Raw genomic sequence first — 19397 nt, forward strand, 5'->3', positions numbered from 1 at the left:
AATGAAACACACTTGTGGCTGAAGCTCTGCAACACAATCACAAAATTAATCCATTTTATCCACTCTTAACACTGCTAAAAAAAAGCACAAAGATGCCAGTATAGATCCATTCAAAACTCTGGTAACATTAGGAACATAGTGAATATGCTCTACCTAGGGAAACACCTGTAATGAAAGCCACCATTGGAAGCATGGCATTTCTGTTCAACCGTATGGCATCACCATGTCAGTGCCGGGATTTATTATGACTCAGACTGCAAAATCACCCAGAACCTCTGGCCCCTTCCCCCAGTTCCCCAGGTCTGAAAGGACAAGAGGGTGGCTCTGGATGGGGGCAGGGGAGCAGCAGCAGGAACAATAGAGCATTTCTCCCGTCATTCTGAAAGCCTCTCCATACCCTTACCCTCCCGTTACCAGGTCCCCAGACAGACTCCACCAACTAGTCTCAAATGTGCACCAAAGTTAAATTTCTAGAAGAGACCTGGAAATTTTACATAGTCAGAAATGGAGGTGTTGTCTGTAAGAAAGGCTGAGGGAGTTAAGGAGCTTTTATCGGAGATCTCTCTCCTCACCTGTTCTCACTCAATCCCGTTAAAATTGTTCATCACAGCACAATGTTCAGACACAAAATGTTTCCCCTCAGAGTCAGAGGGCTTTAAGTGAAAAGTATTACATTGTCAAGAGATCATCCATTTCTGACTGAGATAGCATTTGGAATATCAAACACCAGGCACAAAATCAGAGCCTATTAATACTTACCACAGACAAAAGTAAACATACACAAAAGCTTTTAATCCTATCCAACAGAAGCAGAAAGAGTATCATGCCCCATAATAGCTAGGAGAAGCAAAGAACTCTCAATAAATATATTGCTCTTTTTTTAATGGGGGGAGTAGTAGCTACAAGTTTCATTGAGCATAAGATACCAAGAATTACACAAGAAGCTGCATTGCAAATGTTGGACCCAATAAGAGCAATTGAAGTGGATTCTGAAATGTGGTTAAACTACTTTATCTAATACTACTAACAAATAAGAAGATCTTTCATTAGTTGGCAGGAAGATAGTTGCTACTAGCCAATTTGATTTTCCTGAATGGAGAAGACGTGCATGCACTTTTTTCCCCCGATAAAAGCCCTAAAGTCCCAAAGTTTTGTTTCTGGAATCATAAGTTACTATGCAGTGTCATACGCTTCCTGACAGGCCTACAGTCTCCTTTTACCTGTTCCCCAATATTGGGAGGGGAGGGGAAAGTGTTTGCTTGGAGCATTTTTTTACTGAAACTTTTTTTTTTAAGTGAATCGTTTAGAAACCTGATAGTAAATCAGAAATTGATCAAGAGTGAACATCTAAGGAGAACGAAAAATGAAATTATCCTTCCAAGCCACATGGAGTGGCCGACACTCTGAGACCTAAAATAACCAAGATTTCTCGTTAGTCAGGGAAGGTATGTAGAAGATTTAGTCAACTGAGCTTCACAAGATGCCCTACAGCTCGTGAGCACGAAAGGAAGTCGATTCCGTTTATCCCTGACTTAAGAATCAGCCTCATCCCCGCTTCCCACAGAAGGCTACATCTGGGCTGGTTTGCTAGTCTCCGAACTCAGTAGGGCCCGCGCCAAGAATCAGTCACCTGCAAGGTGCCACTCAACCCTTGGGAGCAACAAGGCCGGCACACCTTCCAAGTGTCCTCTCTCCCCTCTCCTCCACTCCCAGAGCCCGACCCAGAACTGCGTTATCTCCGGGGACCGAAAAGCAAACAGACCTTTTAAAGAAAAAGAGGGAGAGCGGGGTCTCTATTATCTAACAATATACAATAGATAAGGCTTCTAGAAAACGAAAGTAGCGAGGGGAGAGGGCCAGGGATCGGGGAGGCGAGGGGTGCCAGGCGTCGGGGAGCTTTCCCCACTACTTACTCGAAGGCGAAGAAGAGTCCGCTAGTGACCAGGATGAGGATGAGAGTCAGGTAGAAGACGCCCGTCTGCCGGGCCATCATGATCCTCCCGTTGCAGAAGAACTTGTTTCTTCCCGGGAAAACCTCCCATTTCCTCCGGGCCGCGATTTTCTTCTTCTTGTGGGGCGACTCCATGGGGGAGGAGCTGTGGGTGCTGATCTGACTGTACTCGCAGTCTTTCATGGGCCCGCCGCCGCCGGGAGGCATCCACGAGGGCAGCCGGCTGGGGGCGCACACCCCCAGCAGCCCCCCGGCCGCGCGGCCCCCGCCGAGCCACGACCGCCGCCGGCCGCCCGGCCGCCCCCAGAGCCTCGGCGCCGCGGCCCCTACGCGGGCTCCCGGCTCGGCGACAACTTTGCCGAGGACACCCAGGTTAACCCTTTGGGAAGCCCAGCTGTCATAGCCGGATCCCCTGCCTAGAGGGACGGTGCTCGCCCGCAGCCCGCGGCGGCGGTCCTCAGTCGCTTCCAGTCCGCGTGCTGGGGCTCCGGGGCCCCGCGGGGCGCGGGGGGCTGCCCAGCCGCCCCCCTGCTTGCCGCGCGCCCTCCTCCTCGCACAGCCGCTCGCTCGGCCCCGCCGCCCCCGGCCCTCTGGCCGCGCCTCGGCTCTGGCCCGCCGACCCCCGAGCGCTGCGCCCCGAGGCGACACGAGGCGGCGGCCCCGGCGCCGGCTTCCTCGCGAGCCACTTCTGCGCCTCGGTCAGGTTTATTCTAATCCTTCCTCCCGGCGGCGGATCCTCCCCAGGAGAGAGCGATGGAAACTGGGAGGCAGCTTGCGGCCCCGGCAACCCCTCCCAGGGGTGGGGAAACCAAGCACGTTTTTCTGTCAGGAGCGGGCTCGCCGACAGCCCGGGCGCTGCTCGCGCGGCGACCCCGCGCCGGCGCGCCTGGCAGCCGAGCCGAGTCCGCGGCCCCCGCGCTGAGCTGCCGGGGCCGCCTGGGTGGAGGGTCGCGGCGGCGGCTCGCGGGCTGCGCGGCCAGGGGCTCCCTGGTTCCCACCGGCCCCATAGGAGCCAGGCCCGGCGCAAGGAGGGCCGCCGGGAGCGGCGGAGCGCGTCTCTGGGCCGCGGGGCGAACGCCACAGACACTTGTTTGCGAGGATGAGCACCGGCGCGCGCGCGTCGCTCCGAGCTGGTCCGCCTCCTACCGGCCCGGTGGGCGGCGGCCCGCGCCTCGCCCGCCGGGCTCCTCCTCCGGCTCCTCCTTCTCTCGGGCGAAGCCCGCACGGGCTCGGAAGGGTCCCCCGCCCCCGTGCCCACCAGCAGGGCAGGCGAGGCCCTGGGGCGGGCGCTGGACTCCCTCCGGCATCGCCCGAGGGCCTCTCCGGCCGGGCACCTGATGCCCCGCCGCGCGCATTCCCACAGACTTCTGTCCGCTTCCCGGCTTCTCCCGGTTTATTCCCGGCGGCCGCTGCCGCCTCGGGACACACATTTACGCAGCAACACGCAAACCCATTCTGGCGACTCCGGGGGACCCGAGGAACCGGCGCGGAAAGGTGACCCTCCCCTGCCCGCCCCGACTCTTCCTCTCCCTCCCCCAGCGGGGCGCGTGCTCGAGTGGCGGGGGCTCTGCTGCTGCCCGGGAGTGGGTTGGGGGTGCCCTGGCGACAGGATGGGGAGGCGCTGCACGAGGCGGGCCGGACTCCGGGATGGGGGCTGCGGGCGGGAGTCTCCGTGCCCGGCCAGCTTCCAGGCCGGGTTTCCAGGCTTCCCGCGGGGAGGAGGGGACAGCGAAGCGCCCTGGGTCCCTCCTGGAGGACAAGCCCCGTGGCAGCCAGGCTCTGCGTGCGTTGCTGCTTCCCCTGCCCTTTCTCACTTCTCCGACACGGGCGCTCACAATTTGCTCGCTTTATTTCTCTCCTTTCCCCCCCGCGAGCTCCCACGGCGGCAGAGGGGCCACCGCTGTGATCTCCCGCCCCGCCCGACTGTCCCCGTGGATCTGCTCGTGCGCTCGGCCCTGGCTTTGCAGCGGGGTCTGAACCCTCCCGCCGTGGGCACAGCCGGTGGGCCTCGAGAGCGAAGACGGGGCAGGGACGATCGGTTTTCCGCGCCCCAATTTCCTTTCACGGCCCATTGGGACGTGTAGTTCTTCCTCTCGCCGTCCGGCTCCGAGAGGAAACGCGACTAGGGGACCAAAAAACTACAAATCCCTGCATCCTCCGCGACGAGGGCGGGAGAGGCGCGGTGCTGAGCGTTCTGGTGCTCTTTGGTTGGAGATGAAAACCAACAAAGGGAAGGGCTGCGGTTCGGCTGCGCCTTTTCGGTGCTGGGCGCTTCACACGTTACACACGTTCTTTATCTAATCTTCACGACAGCCCTGCGAGGCACTATTGTATCCAGCCGACTACTTGCCAGAGATCACAAACCGCCCGGGTGGTAGAGATGGGATTGAACACAGAGCCCTGAGAATTTCACTTATTAAGCGCTGCCTAGGTGAGCGGTGTCAAAGGGAAATGAGATTGGTTTATCCAAGAGAGGAAAAGAACTAGGGCCAGTTGGGAAGAGCTTCCTGTAGTAAGGAAAAAGTGGTGGGAATGGCAATTCGAGTAGGACATGAAATTATAAGGAGTTATGAATAAAAACGGTATTTACCAGGATCCATTCTAAAGCAAGTTAGGGGAATGGGTAGGAGCTTAGTCAGAAATGGGTCCGAATGGTTTTAGATATTGTATGACCAATGAGCACATTGTAGGGACAATTAAGTACTCTGCGGCTGTACTGATTTTTAAAAAAACAACTGGCAAACCTCAGACAGTTCAAGTGAAAACTCTCCCATGCTCTCCTATCCTTTAGCTCATGGGATCAACAGGATGTTATTTGATTTATTGCAAGCACCTTTTCTCCAGGTATCCAGTTAATTTATTAAATACATTGACTTGGTTGCTTGAAAAAAAGACTCCTATTCTTGTTCTCAATTAAGCCCTTAATTTTTCTGGTATCATGGTTATGCTTTTTAATAGTCCTTCTCTGTTAGAGAAACATACAAAAATATCTGCATGTGCTTTAAAACAGTCCAGCCCATCCACCCCCCAAAAACATGAGGATATAGATATCGGCAAACTTGAAAATTGTTTATGTTGGGTGATAGATATATCTTTATTAGTTATCTGTGGCAGCAAATTATCACAAACCTAGAAGCTTAAAACAACACAGATTTATTATCTCAGTTTCTGTGGGTCAGGTGTCCAGGCACTTGGGTCATCTGCTTAGGGTCTCACACCTGCCATCAAGGTGTTGACTAGGCTGCATTCTCATCTGGAGGCTCAATTGGAAAAGAATCAGCTTCCATGTTCACTTGGGTCACAGGCAGAATTCATTTCTTTGCAGCTGTAGGACTGAAGACCTTGGCTTTTGCTGGCTGTCCACTGGAGACTGCCCTCAATTCCTAGGTGGCACCTGGCATTCATGGGCCAGCACGGCCACTTACTTCATCAAGTCAGCAAGGAGAGTCTCCAGAGCAAGTCTGCTAGCAAGATGGAATCTCATATAACACAAGGTAATCACACAGAGGTGACATCAAATGTGCCATACTCTATCCGTTAGAAAGCAAGTCACAGGGAAAGGGATATTACACGGGTGTAAATACTAGGATGAGCACACTCGGGGAAGGGATATTACAAGGGTTTGAATACTAGGATGAGCGGCTACCCTAGGGTTTGTCCACCACCGTGCACAAGAGGGTCCATGTTTATGTTTGAAATTTTCCGTAATAAAAAGAAATGAATTACATCTTTAAAAATTATCTCTAAATTTCCCACTGCCAGCAAGTTTCTAGATAAGCTGATATGATTGTTTGCAGTTGTCTTCCTAAGAATTCCTTGTTTCTTCCTACTCCATGTTTACTCAGACCTATGGCAATTAATTAGCTTAGGACATATACTTAAATTCACTAGAACCTGGCATGACAGCCATGGATTTTAACTCACCACCTAAAAACTACCCTGTAAGGTGTGGTAGAGTTTATTCAGTCATTTCTCAATTATTTAGGGGTCTAGTTTGTACGAAGTATTTTTTTTGCAGCAGGGATATAAAAGGATCCAAGATAGAAGTTTATATTTGGGGGCTAGAGGGAGAGGTGGAGAGAAAAAACAATAAATGCAAATAAAATGCAAACCAAAAATGGGAAATAAATGACTAAATGATAAGACAATTTCAGAGAGACGTGACATGAACAAAAAAACAGAGCAGGGTTGTTGGATAGAGAGACTGGGGTGGAGTGAGAGACCTCCGTGGAGGAGACACTTGAGCAGAGAGCCAAATGGTAAGAAACAGCAAGTACAAAGACCTCAAGGCAGATCAAGCTTGGAAAATTCTAGGGGTGCAAAGTAAACACAGTCTGGCTGGAATGGAGTGAGGGACAGGATGAAAGTTAGAGGAAAGGCTGGGTGAAGCACCTGGAATCTATTCTCCGTGCACTGGGAAGTCACTTAATCTGTGACCACCATTATAGTAAGTGTGGAAGGGTCAGGAAGGAGAGTAACATACAGTACTTGCCCTCAGGAGTATATAGCTTCCAAACTTTAATGCTAGAAGGACCTCAGTGCATCTAGAATTATAGACCAAAACATTTGTTTTTTATATGAGAAAATTTGAGGCCCGGAAAAGGAGTTACCTGCAAAAAGTTCCTTGAGAATGCCTCACAATAACAAATAATTCATAAATGAATCTTGAATTGAAAGAGTGAATCCTCTGATTTAAAGCTTTAGAAAACTGATAACTAATGATTATTTAGTGCCCGTCATGTGCAAGGCATTGTGATAAAGAAGTTGAATATGGCAGAGAAGCTACAGTCTAGTTGGGAAAACAAGATGGAGACACATAAGAAAGTAAGTAATGGAAGAAAATTATGTAATAAAAATCACTATCATTTCTGGAATATCTTCTTGTATTAGGCAATATACTGATTCTTTATACATTTAGCTTATTAAATCAAAAGGATAACCTGACAAGGTAAGGAATGTTACCTTTCTTTCACAGCGGAGACAACTGAAGATCAGAGAGGTTAGGTGATTTGCCCAGGGTTTCACAGCTGGTAAGTAACGGAGTCAGGATTGATGGCCAGGTATGCATGTCTGATTCCACTACACAGTGGAAGAGTATACTGTGTCTGACTCACTGCCAGCTGAGTAGGGAAGAGTATCTTGATTTCAGCGGAAAGGGAGATCTATGAGGCCTAGACTGTAGCAAAGTGAGATCCAGGACTCTGACAATATGATAGGCAGGGCAAGAGGGGTTAGTATCTCAAGGAGATGGGAAGGGTGGGAAAACACATGATGTCTCCAGTTAGAGTGGAATTGACAAGGATTCAAGAGCAAATACTTTACTTGGGAGAGGATTCCATAAACCACTGCTGAGACAGGAAGTGAGCTAGGGAGGGGTGAGCCTATAAAGCTTGCATGGAGAAGCTGCCACTGTGGGCGGCTGGAGCTCAGACCCTCCAGACAACTGTGGGAGGTGGTACAGACCCTGCCTCACAGTTTCCCCACCTGAAGGGCGAGTTTGCTGAACTTTGTCCACCAACCCATCTGTTATTAGCTGGGAGGTCCTTATGGGAGCATTAACTCTTCATCTTCTTTACATTGGGCCACGCTCCTAAAGCTTCCACAGCCGTGAACCCTAAGAGCACCAGGCTGTCCCTCCCTTCAGTGTTGGCGGTATCTTTGATTCCAGCGCATCTTTCCTTGTTCTCATCTGCCTCAGTGGGTTTACCGACAACGGGGGTTACATTATTAACAAAATTAGAGCTTTGTTCCTTTCACCTGAGCATTCCACAAACCCACCTCGGTCATTCTCAGAATACCTCCAGGCAGCCAGGAGAAAGTACGGTCTTATCCACGGTGAAGGGGGAAGACATTCAGATCCCAAGACAGGTGATTTATATACCTTTCGAGGCCAAGATAAGTGTGCACCTGTGTGGTCAAAATATGTAAGTCAGGGCTTCCCTGGTAGCGCGGTTGTTGAGCGTCCACCTGCCGATGCAGGGGACGCGGGTTCGTGCCCCGGTCTGGGAGGACCCCGCATGCCGCGGAGCGGCCGGGCCCGTGAGCCGTGGCCGCTGAGCCTGCGCGTCCGGAGCCTGTGCTCCGCAACGGGAGAGGCCACAACAGTGAGAGGCCTGTGTACCGCAAAAAAAAAAAAAAAAAAAAAAAAGTACGTAAGTCAAAGGGACCCAGTCCTAGAAGGAGAACTTTGAAAATGTCAGAAGGGGATGTCTTTTGAGAGTTCAGGGGTGGTAATTCAGGAATTAGCTCAGGAAATAATTGCCGAAGCTCCCATAGCAGACAAAATTCCTCAGAGAATCAGGCACCCTAATTCCTTCCAACCCAGAGAGTTTGCTCCAAGTTTTACATGTGCTCAGCACATCTGGGAACATCTTGTGTCAAAACACGTAAGATGTTTAATAAACTCAGCACTGCAAGAAAAAAATTGGATGAGGCAGAAAAAATTTAATCCAAAATGTACTTATAATTTCCCCAATGACTTTTTCTTGGCTCTTTTAACACCAAAAAGTTACTTTTTAGGATTTTAATAAAAATAGTTCATGTGCATCGAAACCATTGTATTACAAAAAATTTTCTTACACATAAATATGAAAAATGTAAAAGTTGTTCAAATTCCCATTACCTTAAGATAACAGTCATTAACATTTTGTTGACCATCTGTTATGTAATTCATTTTATCCACACACGCATCATGTTTTTTATATACAAATTTATTTTATTTATTTATTTTTGGCTGCGTTGGGTCTTCGTTGCTGTACACAGGCTTTCTCTGGTTGCGGTGAGGTGGGGCTACTCTTCGTTGCAGCATGTGGGCTTCTCATTGCGATGGCTTCTCTTGTTGCAGAGCACGGGCTCTAGGCGCGCAGGCTCAGTAGTTATGGCTCGCGGGCTCTAGAGCGCAGGCTCAGTAGTTGTGGTACACAAGCTTAGTTGCTCCGCAGCTTGTGGGATCTTCCTGGACCAGGGCTCGAACCCGTGTCCCCTGCCTTGGCAGGCAGATTTTTTTTTAATATAGATTTATTTAATTTATCAATTAATTAATTAATTTTTTGGCTGTGTTGGGTCTTCATTGCTGTGTGCGGGCAAGCGGGGGCTACTCTTCATCGCGGTGCATGGGCTTCTCATTGCGGTGGCTTCTCTTGTTGTGAAGCATGGGCTCTAGGCCCACAGGCTTCAGTAGTTGTGGCACACAGGCTTATCTGCTCTGTGGCATGTGGGATCTTCCCAGACCAGGGCTCAAACCCGTGTCCCCTGCATTGGCAGGTGGATTCTTAACCACTGCGCCACCAGGGAAGTCCCCACACACGTATCATTTAATAAAAATGGAATCGTGTCATGCGTCCTGTTCATCCTGTATGCTTTTTTAAAGTGTGGTATTTTTCCCCTTCATCCCTAACCCCTACTGTTTCCCAAGTAACCAATGTTAACAATTTAGTATATATCCTTCTCCAGGCTCATATAATTATAGGCAAACTGTATATACACATATATGCAGTCCATAATCCAATTTCATCAATTGTCTGAATAATGTCCTTTATAGTTAATCTTTTCTAGTTCAAGATCCAGCCCAGGTTTCATACCTAGCGCTTACTCCTTCAATATGGAACAGTTCTACCTCCTTTCTTTTAGTTTCTTGGTCTTGACATTTTAGAAGAGTTTAGGCCACTTATTTTGTACAATGTCACTCCATTTGGGTTCGACTGGCATTTCTTCACAGTGTAATCCACAGTGGGGCTCTCATCAGGTTTCAGCCACAGGCATGAAGGCAACGTTGCTGAAACTACAAGATACCTGCGTGGGTCACACCTGCCGCTGCCTCTGGGCCTGCAGTTCCTCGCAGGATTTCGAAGAAGCATGTCCATACTGCTTCCAGCTGCAGCTGCTGGATAAAGCTGGAATGTGTCTCCAGCCCAAGGCTAAACTGACACCCCAAAGTACAGACACTTATTAATTGAGAAGCAAAATAAATATGCACTCAGGTTTAAAGAAGCAAAAATTATGAAGAAGTAGAAAGGCTCCAAAACTATTTTGTTGATTACTTGTAAAATATGCATCAGAACACTAACTGGTAAAATAACAGGAAAAGGAGAAGCATCCTATGGACGATGAGAAACAATTCTACCACTCCTCAGATTTAACCCTTGCAGGAAGACACAGAGACTAAAGTTCTGAGTTCTGCAATTCTGGTTCCAATGGCGAGAGCCCAGCCTGGTTTTCAGAACACCTACATCTGGACAGTCAATACCCATTTGCTCCTCAAAGGACATGAGCAAAACAAAGAAACACTTCTCTTAACTAAAAATGCTGCTTAGTCAGAAAGAATTCCAGAAGAATCCAAAGTGGATTTCAGAAATTTCTTGTCTCCTCTGTAAAGAATGGATTTTGAGAAATGTCTAATGCTATTTCTGAACTAAAGCTAGTCAGTAAAAAAACTTGTTTGACTTTTATTTATTTTCTGAATACATAGAAACCAAATCCAAGAACAAACTTTCCTTGGCATCCTTGGCATTTGTGGGAAATAAAAACCTCACTGGAATGAATAACTGAAACCTACCCACCTCAAGTGTTAGTTGTGAGATCAAAAAAATATGTGAAAGTGCTTGTCAGTAGTAAACTCATAAGCAGGTATTACTGGCATTCTTATTATTTTCCCTTTTCTCATCAGTTTTCACCATTTATATCATTCTCTTTCAATCTCAAAGGAGATTGAGACCTTTATAAGTGTGTCTACTCAGAAGGACTTCTTCGGGGGGGGGTCAATAGCCTAACTGCTAATTCAGAAAACCGGTGTGTCCTTTTTCTCCTACAAACATCTGCATAACTGTACATTAGTGAAACCTGAAGATTGTCCCTATTTGGGGTATAAAAATATCCAGCATATTCTTAATTATAGATGATCTAATAAGATAAAGATACAAATATTTTTTAAAGAAATTTTCATTTTTATAACTTTCTGTTGTTCCTGTAGTAATAGTTCACCTTAAGAGACAGTTTAATTTGTTGTAGTACAGACTTATTTCTGGGTTTAAAATAATTTTAAAATGTCAACTTTTACTTTAGCTATCTTACATCTTTTCTGGAACAACATAGGTACAATTTGGTTTTTGGTTTTTTGTTATTAAGCTAAGATTGTTTTCCACCTTTCTGTTTAGCTCATTTAGATATGTTGAAGAAAAATCAGGTTATGCATTTTTGGTGGGAAGTGATGTGTCTTTCTCAGCATCAGGTTCAAAGGTCCATGGTGCTGGTTTGTCCCAATATTCATGATGTTCATTTTGATTACTAGGGTAAGGAGGTTCCACTAGGTTTTTCTAATAAAAAGTTGTTATTTTCCTTTGTAGTTAATAAATACAAAGACTGCAAATGTCTTGTTCTTCATCAAACTCTCACCTACTAATTTTAGTATCTATTGATTTCTTGATTCTATTTCCTTCCCTTTCCTCCCTTCCTTCCTTCTTTTTTTCCTTTATCTTTCTCTCTCCCCCCACCCTCTTTTGTTGGCATAAGAAAGACCTTTCTTTTCTTCCCCATTTATTTATTGATTCACTGGTTTATTTATATCAGTGTGGCCTCATAGATACTTTTATTATTCAATGGGATATAATCTATTGTTTTTTTCTTTTTAATTAATTTATTTATTTTTGGCTGTGTTGGGTCTTCGTTTCTGTGCGAGGGCTTTCCTTAGTTGTGGCAAGCGGGGGCCACTATTCATCACAGTACGTGGGCCTCTCACTATCGCGGCCTCTCTTGTTGCAGAGCACAGGCTCCAGACGCGCAGGCTCAGTAGCTGTGGCTCACGGGCCCAGTTGCTCCGCGGCATGTGGGATCTTCCCAGACCAGGGCTCGAACCCATGTCCCCTGCATTGGCGGGTAGATTCTCAACCACTGCACCACCAGGGAAGCCCTAATCTATTGTTTAGTTATAAATAACTACAACTATAATCTGTCAATAGTTATTTTGACGTTCAAACTGTTCCAGGTTTGGCTAGCATGAGCCCCTTCATGCTAACTCCTGTGAAATTTGACATGACCCAGTCACTCCTTGAGCACTTGCTTCCATAACTGCCTCAGTCAGATGTTCCAGGCTCCCCCTGTACTTTTCCTGTCCCAGCCCTGCAATCTGTCATTTCTCCAAGGGGTCCTAGTTCCTTTTAGTGGAAAACACATATGTGTTTATATATCTCTGTCTATTTATATATATATTAAAACATAGGCACAGATATTTATTTTTGTCAATGCTAAAAACCATGTTTTCAAACTGATAAAATGCACTTCCAATCAAAAACTACAAGCTGTAATGCATGCTTCTCACTTTCTATATTTGTAGCTCATTCCTTCCATTATTCTCAATGTATTTATTCATTTCTTCAAGTCTAGAGTACAAAAAAGTTTTGGAACTGCTAACCCGTGCCACCATGAAAAGCAAACCAGCAAACTAGAGTTAATTAATGATTTACAGTTCTTTTGTTTTGTTTTAGAGAAAAAAAAGTGTACATCCTTGCATGTTCCCAATGTTGGGGGTAAAGCAACAACTATGTCATCATTAAATATGATGTTACCTTTGGGATTTTTATAGATGCCTTTATCAGGTTGAGGAGGTTTCCCTCTACTACTGGTTTGCTGAGAGTTCTTATATATATGGATGCTGAATTTTGTAAGATATTCTTTCTGCACCTATTGAGATAATTCATTTTCTCCTTTATTCTGTTAGTATGACGTATTACATTGATTGATAATTGAATGCTAAAATTTACATTTCTAACATAATCCTCATTTGGTCAAAATGCATTGTCCTTTTCATATATTATTGGATTTGGATTACTAATATTTTGTGAAAAAACTTACATCTATGTTAATGAGAGTTATTGGCTACTGATTTTTTTTTTTGCGGGGGTTGGGGGAGGTCATGTCTTTGTCAAGTTTGAGTTCAGGATTCTCCTGACCTCATAAAAACAAGATGGGAATTGTTTCTTCATCTATTTTTTTGAGAAGGTTTGGTAGGGTTGGTATTGTTTATTTATTAAATGTTTGATAGAATTCACCAGCTAATTATTTGGTTCTGGAGTTCTATTTGAGGAAAAGATTATGATATCAAACTCAATGTCTTCAAAAGGTATAGAACTACTCTTATTTTTTATTTCATCTTGTGTCAGTTTGGGTAAGTTATACTGTTAAAGAAATTTTTCTATTTCATTTAAGTTGTTGGATATATTGGCATAAGTTTGTTCATAATATTCTGTCATTATTTATTTAATGTCCATAAGATCATTTATTGTAGATACTGGCAATTTTCTTAATCAATCTTGCTAAGGGTTTATCAGTTTTATTATTTTTTTTCAGAAAACCAAATTTTTGCCTTGTTAATTTAAGCTATTGTTTATTTTCTATTTCGTTTATGTCTGTTCTTACCTTTATAATTACCTTCCATCTATTTACTTTGGGTTTAATTTGTTCATATTCTTCTAGATTCTTAAGGTAGAACCTTAGATTGATTGTAAACCTTTTTTCTTTTCTAATATAAATATTTAAAACTATAAACTTCCCTCCAAGAATCTCCTTAGCTACATCCCACAAAATTTGATACGTTGTATCTTTATTATCATAATTCAAAGTATCTTCTAATTGTCCTTGTGATTTCTTCTTTTATCCATGGTTTATTTAGAATTGAGTTGTTAAATTTCTAAGTATCTTAGAGTTACTGACTTTTTTTTGTTGTTGTTGTTGTATGCGGGCCTCTCACTGTTGTGGCCTCTCCCTTGGCAGAGCACAGGCTCAGTGGCATTGCTCACAGGCCCAGCCGCTCCACGTCATGTGGGATCTTCCCGGACCGGGGCACGAACCTGTGTCCCTTGCATCGGCAGGCGGACTCTCAACCACTGTGCCACCAGGGAAGCCCCCTGACTTTTAATTTAATAATTTTGAGATCAGAGAATGGGCTGTAAGATTTCAATCCTTTTAAATTTATTGGAACTCGTTTTATTTTCAAGCATATGGTCAGCCTGTTACGATTCCAGGTGCACTTGGAAAGAATGTGTTTCTGCCATTCTTATGTGTGGTGTTCTTTAAATGTCAACTAGTTCAAGATGGTTGATAATTTTGCCAGGTCTTTTACACCCTTACTGTTTTCTCTGGTTGTCCTAACAGTTACTGAGAGGTAGGTGTTAAAATCTCCAGCAATGTTTTGTCTACTTTCCCTTTAGTTCTATCAGTTTTTGCTTCATGTTTTTTAAGCCTTGTAATTAGGAGCATATACATTTATAATTGTTTAACTGTTATATATTCCCAATGAATTGACCATTTTGTTGTTATAAGTGTTCTTCTTTTCTCTGGTTATATTCCTTGTCTTGAAGTCATTTTTTATAGTATTAATTTGCCAGCTCAGTTTTCTTATGTGTACTGTTTGCACGGTACATATTTTTCCATTATTTGACTTTCAAGTCCTCTGAAACTTTACATAAAGGTAATTTATTAAACAGCATGTACTTAAGTCTTGCTTTTTTACCTCATCTGACAGTCTCTGTTTTTAATGAGAGTGTTTAGTACATGTATATTTAATGTAATTATGGATATGGTTGGATTTAGGTCTACCATTTTTATTTGTTTTCTATTTGTCTGCTCTGATATTTTGATTCTTTGTTACTCCTTTTGGTTTTATCAAAAAAAAATTCAATATTCCATTTTAACTCATCGATGGGCTTTTAACCTATTCCTCTTTGCCTTATTTTTTTAGTAGTTTCTGTAGGGATTAAAATATGCATACTTGTCACAGTCTTTATGTAAATGTTGATGATGATGAATAACCATGATTGAAAGAATACCACTGCTGGTGAGGAAGTGAAACAATAGAATTCTTATATACTGCCTCCATCTAGGCCTTTAGTACTATTAGGAAGACAGGTACAAGAGCATTCACTGAAGCATTGTTGTTGTTATTTATTTTTATTTTCTTATTTCTTATAAAGCTTACCTTTAAAAAAATTTTTATTTATTTATTTATTTATTTATGGCTGCATTAGGTCTTCATTGCTGCATGCAGGCTTTCTCCAGTTGCAGTGAGTGGGGGTTATTCTTCGTTGTGGTGCCTGGGCTTCTCATTGCGGTGGCTTCTCTTGTTGCAGAGCCCAGGCTGTAGGCACTCGGGCTTCAGTAGTTGTGGCTCGCGGGCTCTGGAGCGCAGGCTCAGTAGTTGTGACACATGGGCTTTGTTGCTCCGCGACATGTGGGATCTTCCTGGACCAGGGATCAAACCCGTGTCCACTGCATTGGCAGGTGGATTCCTAACCACTGCGCCACCAGGAAAGTCCTGTTGTTTTTTTTTTTTTTTTCTTTTTGCGGTATGTGGGCCTCTCACTGTTGTGGCCTCTCCCGTTGCGGAGCACAGGCTCCGGAAGCGCAGGCCCAGCGGCCATGGCTCACGGGCCCAGCCGCTCCGCGGCATATGGGATCCTCCCAGACCGGGGCACGAACCTGTATCCCCTGCATCGGCAGGTGGACTCTCAACCACTGCGCCACCAGGGAGGCCCCTGTTGTTTTTTAAATAGTAAAAAAAAATTAAAACTTGAAATAGCCTATATGTCCATTAATAGGGGATTAGGTAAATAAATTGTGAGCTATTTATTCAATAGAATATTATATAGAGTGAAATGGAATAATTAAAACTATAATAATAAACATAAATTTCAAAAATATATTGAATGAAAAGAGAAATTTGCTGAAGGTCACAAAAATATATCTTTTATATGAATTACTACAGGATATACTGTTTATGATTATATACATATATAAGTATATACTAAAATTCCCCCCAAAACCCTAAGGCATGCTAAACACAAAATTCAGGGTATTCTTTTTGCAAGAGAAGGAGGAAGGAAAGAAGAAAACGAGGATCAGGAGTCCAAGCTGCATGGCTGATAGGAAGGAGTTTTTATATCTTTATTATATCATTATCTAAACTTTTTTATATTCCTGCAGTATTTCTTAATATTTTTTGGAAGAACAGGATTACCTTTTTATCTCCATACCCCAGTTTATTTAGAAATGAATAAAAGAATTTCCAAACAATATATTTTTCTCAGTTAAAAATCTATCCTCTGGAAACCACCAAATGTAAGGGACTTTCTCTTTTGACATTTCCTATTCTATAATTAGTGAGAATTAGTTATAATTCTCACTCTGTGGCTTTGTCCTCTGTTGATGAGGGACACCCTCATACTCAGAGCAGCACTTTATTAGCAAGGTTGATTGTTGAGGTTTAGGCAAAATATGGGCATTATCAAGCACAGGTAAGAAATGGAATACCTGGAACAGAAGAAGACATGTTTAATTTACTAGAAAAATGTAAATAGGTTAAAGTGCTAAGTTACACATCAGTATTGTCGAGGCCCCATTATGGATGGCTCTGTCTACATGTAAATCCATCATCACAAGAAAAACTTACCATGATCTCAATCAACTTTTCTCTGGTAAATGTTTATCATCCTCCTGGCAAAAGGGAAAGTAAGTAATAAAAATTCCATTTTTTTAACTTTGGTATCTTAATAGTGAAACAAATCTAACTATCTAGATTAACACAGATGTTCAGTGAGCTTGAGGCAAAGCTTTGAAAAATCTCTTGTAAGCTGAAAACAAGACTATAGAAGAGGAGATGGGGAAGAAAAAAGGAGACAAGAGGAGTCTAAATGATATGAAAAATTTAAGGTTTGAACCTTAAAAGCTTTGGGCACCCAAGATAAATTTGAGTAATATTGATGAGCTATATCTTATCCATCTATCCTCAGAGTCCCAGGCATGTGCTAGACTATGGGAGTGCAGAGACGGGTAAGAACTAGTCTCTGATATTAAATGTAGCATCCAGAAGGTAACTAAAGACACTCCCATAAGGCAGACAATTGCCACAATGATGGTATACACAATAGAGCAAGGGGTCACAGATAAAGGAATACTGTAACTAATGTGGAATCTGACATTTGGTCTGGACCTTTATTCATCCTTAATCAAAGGCAAGAAAGGAAAATTCCAAAACCAAGGAAGAACGACAACTCTCATGGCATTGTTTAAATATTTGGGAAAAAAATGGTATGAATGAAGAATTGTTTTTTAAAATATATGTGCTATGGGCTGAAGTGTGTCCCCTCCCACCCAAATTCATATATTGAAATCCTAATCCCCAGTACCTCAGAATATGGCTGTATTTGGAGATACGGCCTTTAAACATGCTAGGCCCTAATCCATTTTCATAGGCATACACAGAGGAAGATCATGTGAAGGCACAGAGAGAAGATGGCCATCTACAAGCCAACGAGAGAGACCTCAGAAGAAACCAACCCTGCTGACACGTTGATCTCAGACTTCTAGCTTCCGGATTTGTGGAAAAATAAATTTCTATTGTTTAAGCCACCCAGTCTGTGATACTTTGTTATGTCAGCCCTAGCAAAGAACTAATACACTTAAATATAGTCCACTGGGCTTCCATGGTGGTGCAGTGGTTGAGAGTCCGCCTGCCGATGCAGGGGACACGGGTTCATGCCCCGGTCCGGGAAGATCCCACATGCCGCGGAGTGGCTGGGCCCGTGAGCCATGGCCGCTGAGCCTGCGCGTCCAGAGCCTGTGCTCCGCAACAGGAGAGGCCACAACAGTAAGAGGCCTGCGTACCGCAAAAAAAAAAAAAAAATATATGGTCCACTTGAAGTGATGGCAAAAATCCTGTGTTGACCTACAGTATTCAAACCATATTATCAATTTAAACACAAGTATAGAATGATCCAATTTTGATAAAATCGTTCAACTATATGCATAAATATAGATAGACGATAAATGTCACCTTTAATGTTTTGTGTGATTTTTTTTTTTTTACTTTCTCCGTTAGGCTTTTCTATATTGGTCCATTATTTTATTTTTTATTTATTTATTTTTATTTTTATTATTTTTTTTTTGCGGTACGCGGGCCTCTCACTGTTGTGGCCTCTCCCGTTGTGGAGCACAGGCTCCGCACGCGCAGGCTCAGCGGCCATGGCTCACAGGCCCAGCCGCTCCGCGGCATGTGGGATCCTCCCGGACCAGGGCACGAACCCATGACCCCTGCATCGGCAGGTGGACTCTCAACCACTGCGCCACCAGGGAAGCCCCTGGTCCATTATTTTAATAAGCATGTGAGTGGATGGATTCAAGTGGGAATAAATATATAGAGCAAGGAAAGAATGTAGCTCAGGGTAGAACCTTGGGGAATGCTGATATTTAAGGGACAGAAGGTGGGAGTGAGCAAAGGCAACAAAGGAGGATCGTCCAGAGGAAGAGACCTGGAGTGTTATTCCGAAGAAGCCAACGAAGGGCAAACTTCTAGGAGGAACAGGGCATTACCCAGTGTGAAACGTCGCAGAGAAGGTCTGCACGGAGTCTAGCAGCAGGAGGATGTTGCACTTGGAAGTGAGGAGGTCATGCTGTCTTCCGAGAACAGCTTGAAGGAGTGGTGAGGCCAGTTTGTAGGGGTTTGTGGAAAGGATGGGCAGTGTGCAAGGAATGCAGCAAAGTCATGAAGAGTGACAGAAATTACCGACCTTCAGGTATAGCCGCAGACTGTCATCATACTAGGGATAGCCTGAATACAAACCTGGGGATGTCAAGATGCCTATTACCCTAGAAACCCAGAGAAGAGTACCTTAGCAACATGGAGCAAGCTGCTGTATTCTGCATGGTGCCTGAGATGTTTCTGGACCCATTCTAGTGTGTGATGTCAATTAGCCTGTAGTCTTTGATTAATGGCAAAGATGTTTCTATAAACCAAAGGCCTTGACAATGAGATCACTTCGTAGCCCCTCTAGAACAGCACAGAGGATGACAGCAGCCAGCAAGGTTTGTTATTAGAAGGGCTCCCAGTGTCGCAAGAACATGTTTATAAGCTTATTTGACTACTAGGGAACGTGCTTTCTTGTCTAGTTTCCCTACCTCTTAGCCAGGTTCCCTTGGGATGAGGACACAATAAAAACTAAACAGACAAAAAGAGAAGGAGAGAGAGAGGGAGGGGTATGTGTTTAGAAAGCATGTCAGGCACTGCTCTTTCTTCTTTCACCTTAGCCAGGTGGCCCTGGAATGGCATATCATCAATGTTTGGCAATCATATATATATATGATTATATGTATATATATAATGTGTGTATATATATATACATATGTAAAACAATACATGTATTGGAGTATCATGTGCCAAGCAGCATACAACACACTTTACTTAATTTTTTATTTAATTTTTATATAATCCCCAAATCCCAGTTAGGGGAGTATTTAATATTCCTTTTTTATTGAGGAAACTGAGGCATAGAAGAGTTACGTTATTTGCTTGAGATCACACAAGTTATCACACAAGATCATACAAGTTGATTTAAGGTCATTTCTGGATCTACAGAGGGCGCTAAGTAACTTTAGACATTATATCTCCCCCTGAGGAACCTGC

General features: G+C 44.1%; 1 protein-coding gene and 1 long non-coding RNA gene across 7 annotated transcripts in view; one reads left to right on the forward strand and one right to left on the reverse strand.

Annotated features, from left to right (window-relative positions):
- The window catches only part of ZDHHC14 (zinc finger DHHC-type palmitoyltransferase 14), a 279838-nt gene extending 277618 nt beyond the window's left edge, over positions 1-2220 (reverse strand). For both annotated transcript variants that reach the window (XM_060115169.1, XM_060115168.1), the window contains exon 1: positions 1914-2220. In XM_060115169.1, coding sequence (XP_059971152.1) covers positions 1914-2158 — 245 coding nt within the window. In that variant the 5' untranslated portion in view covers positions 2159-2220. The remainder of the gene's footprint in view (positions 1-1913) is intronic.
- Positions 2221-3355: 1135 nt separating this feature from the next.
- On the forward strand, positions 3356-17339 carry LOC132500222 (uncharacterized). Of its 5 annotated transcripts, none has more exons than XR_009533993.1 (4): positions 3356-3445; positions 5277-5445; positions 6927-6981; positions 17191-17339. It is a non-coding gene; the product is annotated as an uncharacterized LOC132500222 (long non-coding RNA). The 5 variants fall into 5 exon arrangements; XR_009533992.1 differs by lacking the exons at positions 6927-6981; positions 17191-17339 and adding exons at positions 6682-6775; positions 9669-10579; XR_009533989.1 differs by lacking the exon at positions 17191-17339 and adding an exon at positions 9669-10579.
- The last annotated feature ends 2058 nt before the right edge of the window (positions 17340-19397 follow it).

The sequence above is a fragment of the Mesoplodon densirostris genome, chromosome 12 (assembly GCF_025265405.1).
Source record: "Mesoplodon densirostris isolate mMesDen1 chromosome 12, mMesDen1 primary haplotype, whole genome shotgun sequence".
NCBI classification, from domain to species: Eukaryota; Metazoa; Chordata; class Mammalia; order Artiodactyla; family Ziphiidae; genus Mesoplodon; species Mesoplodon densirostris.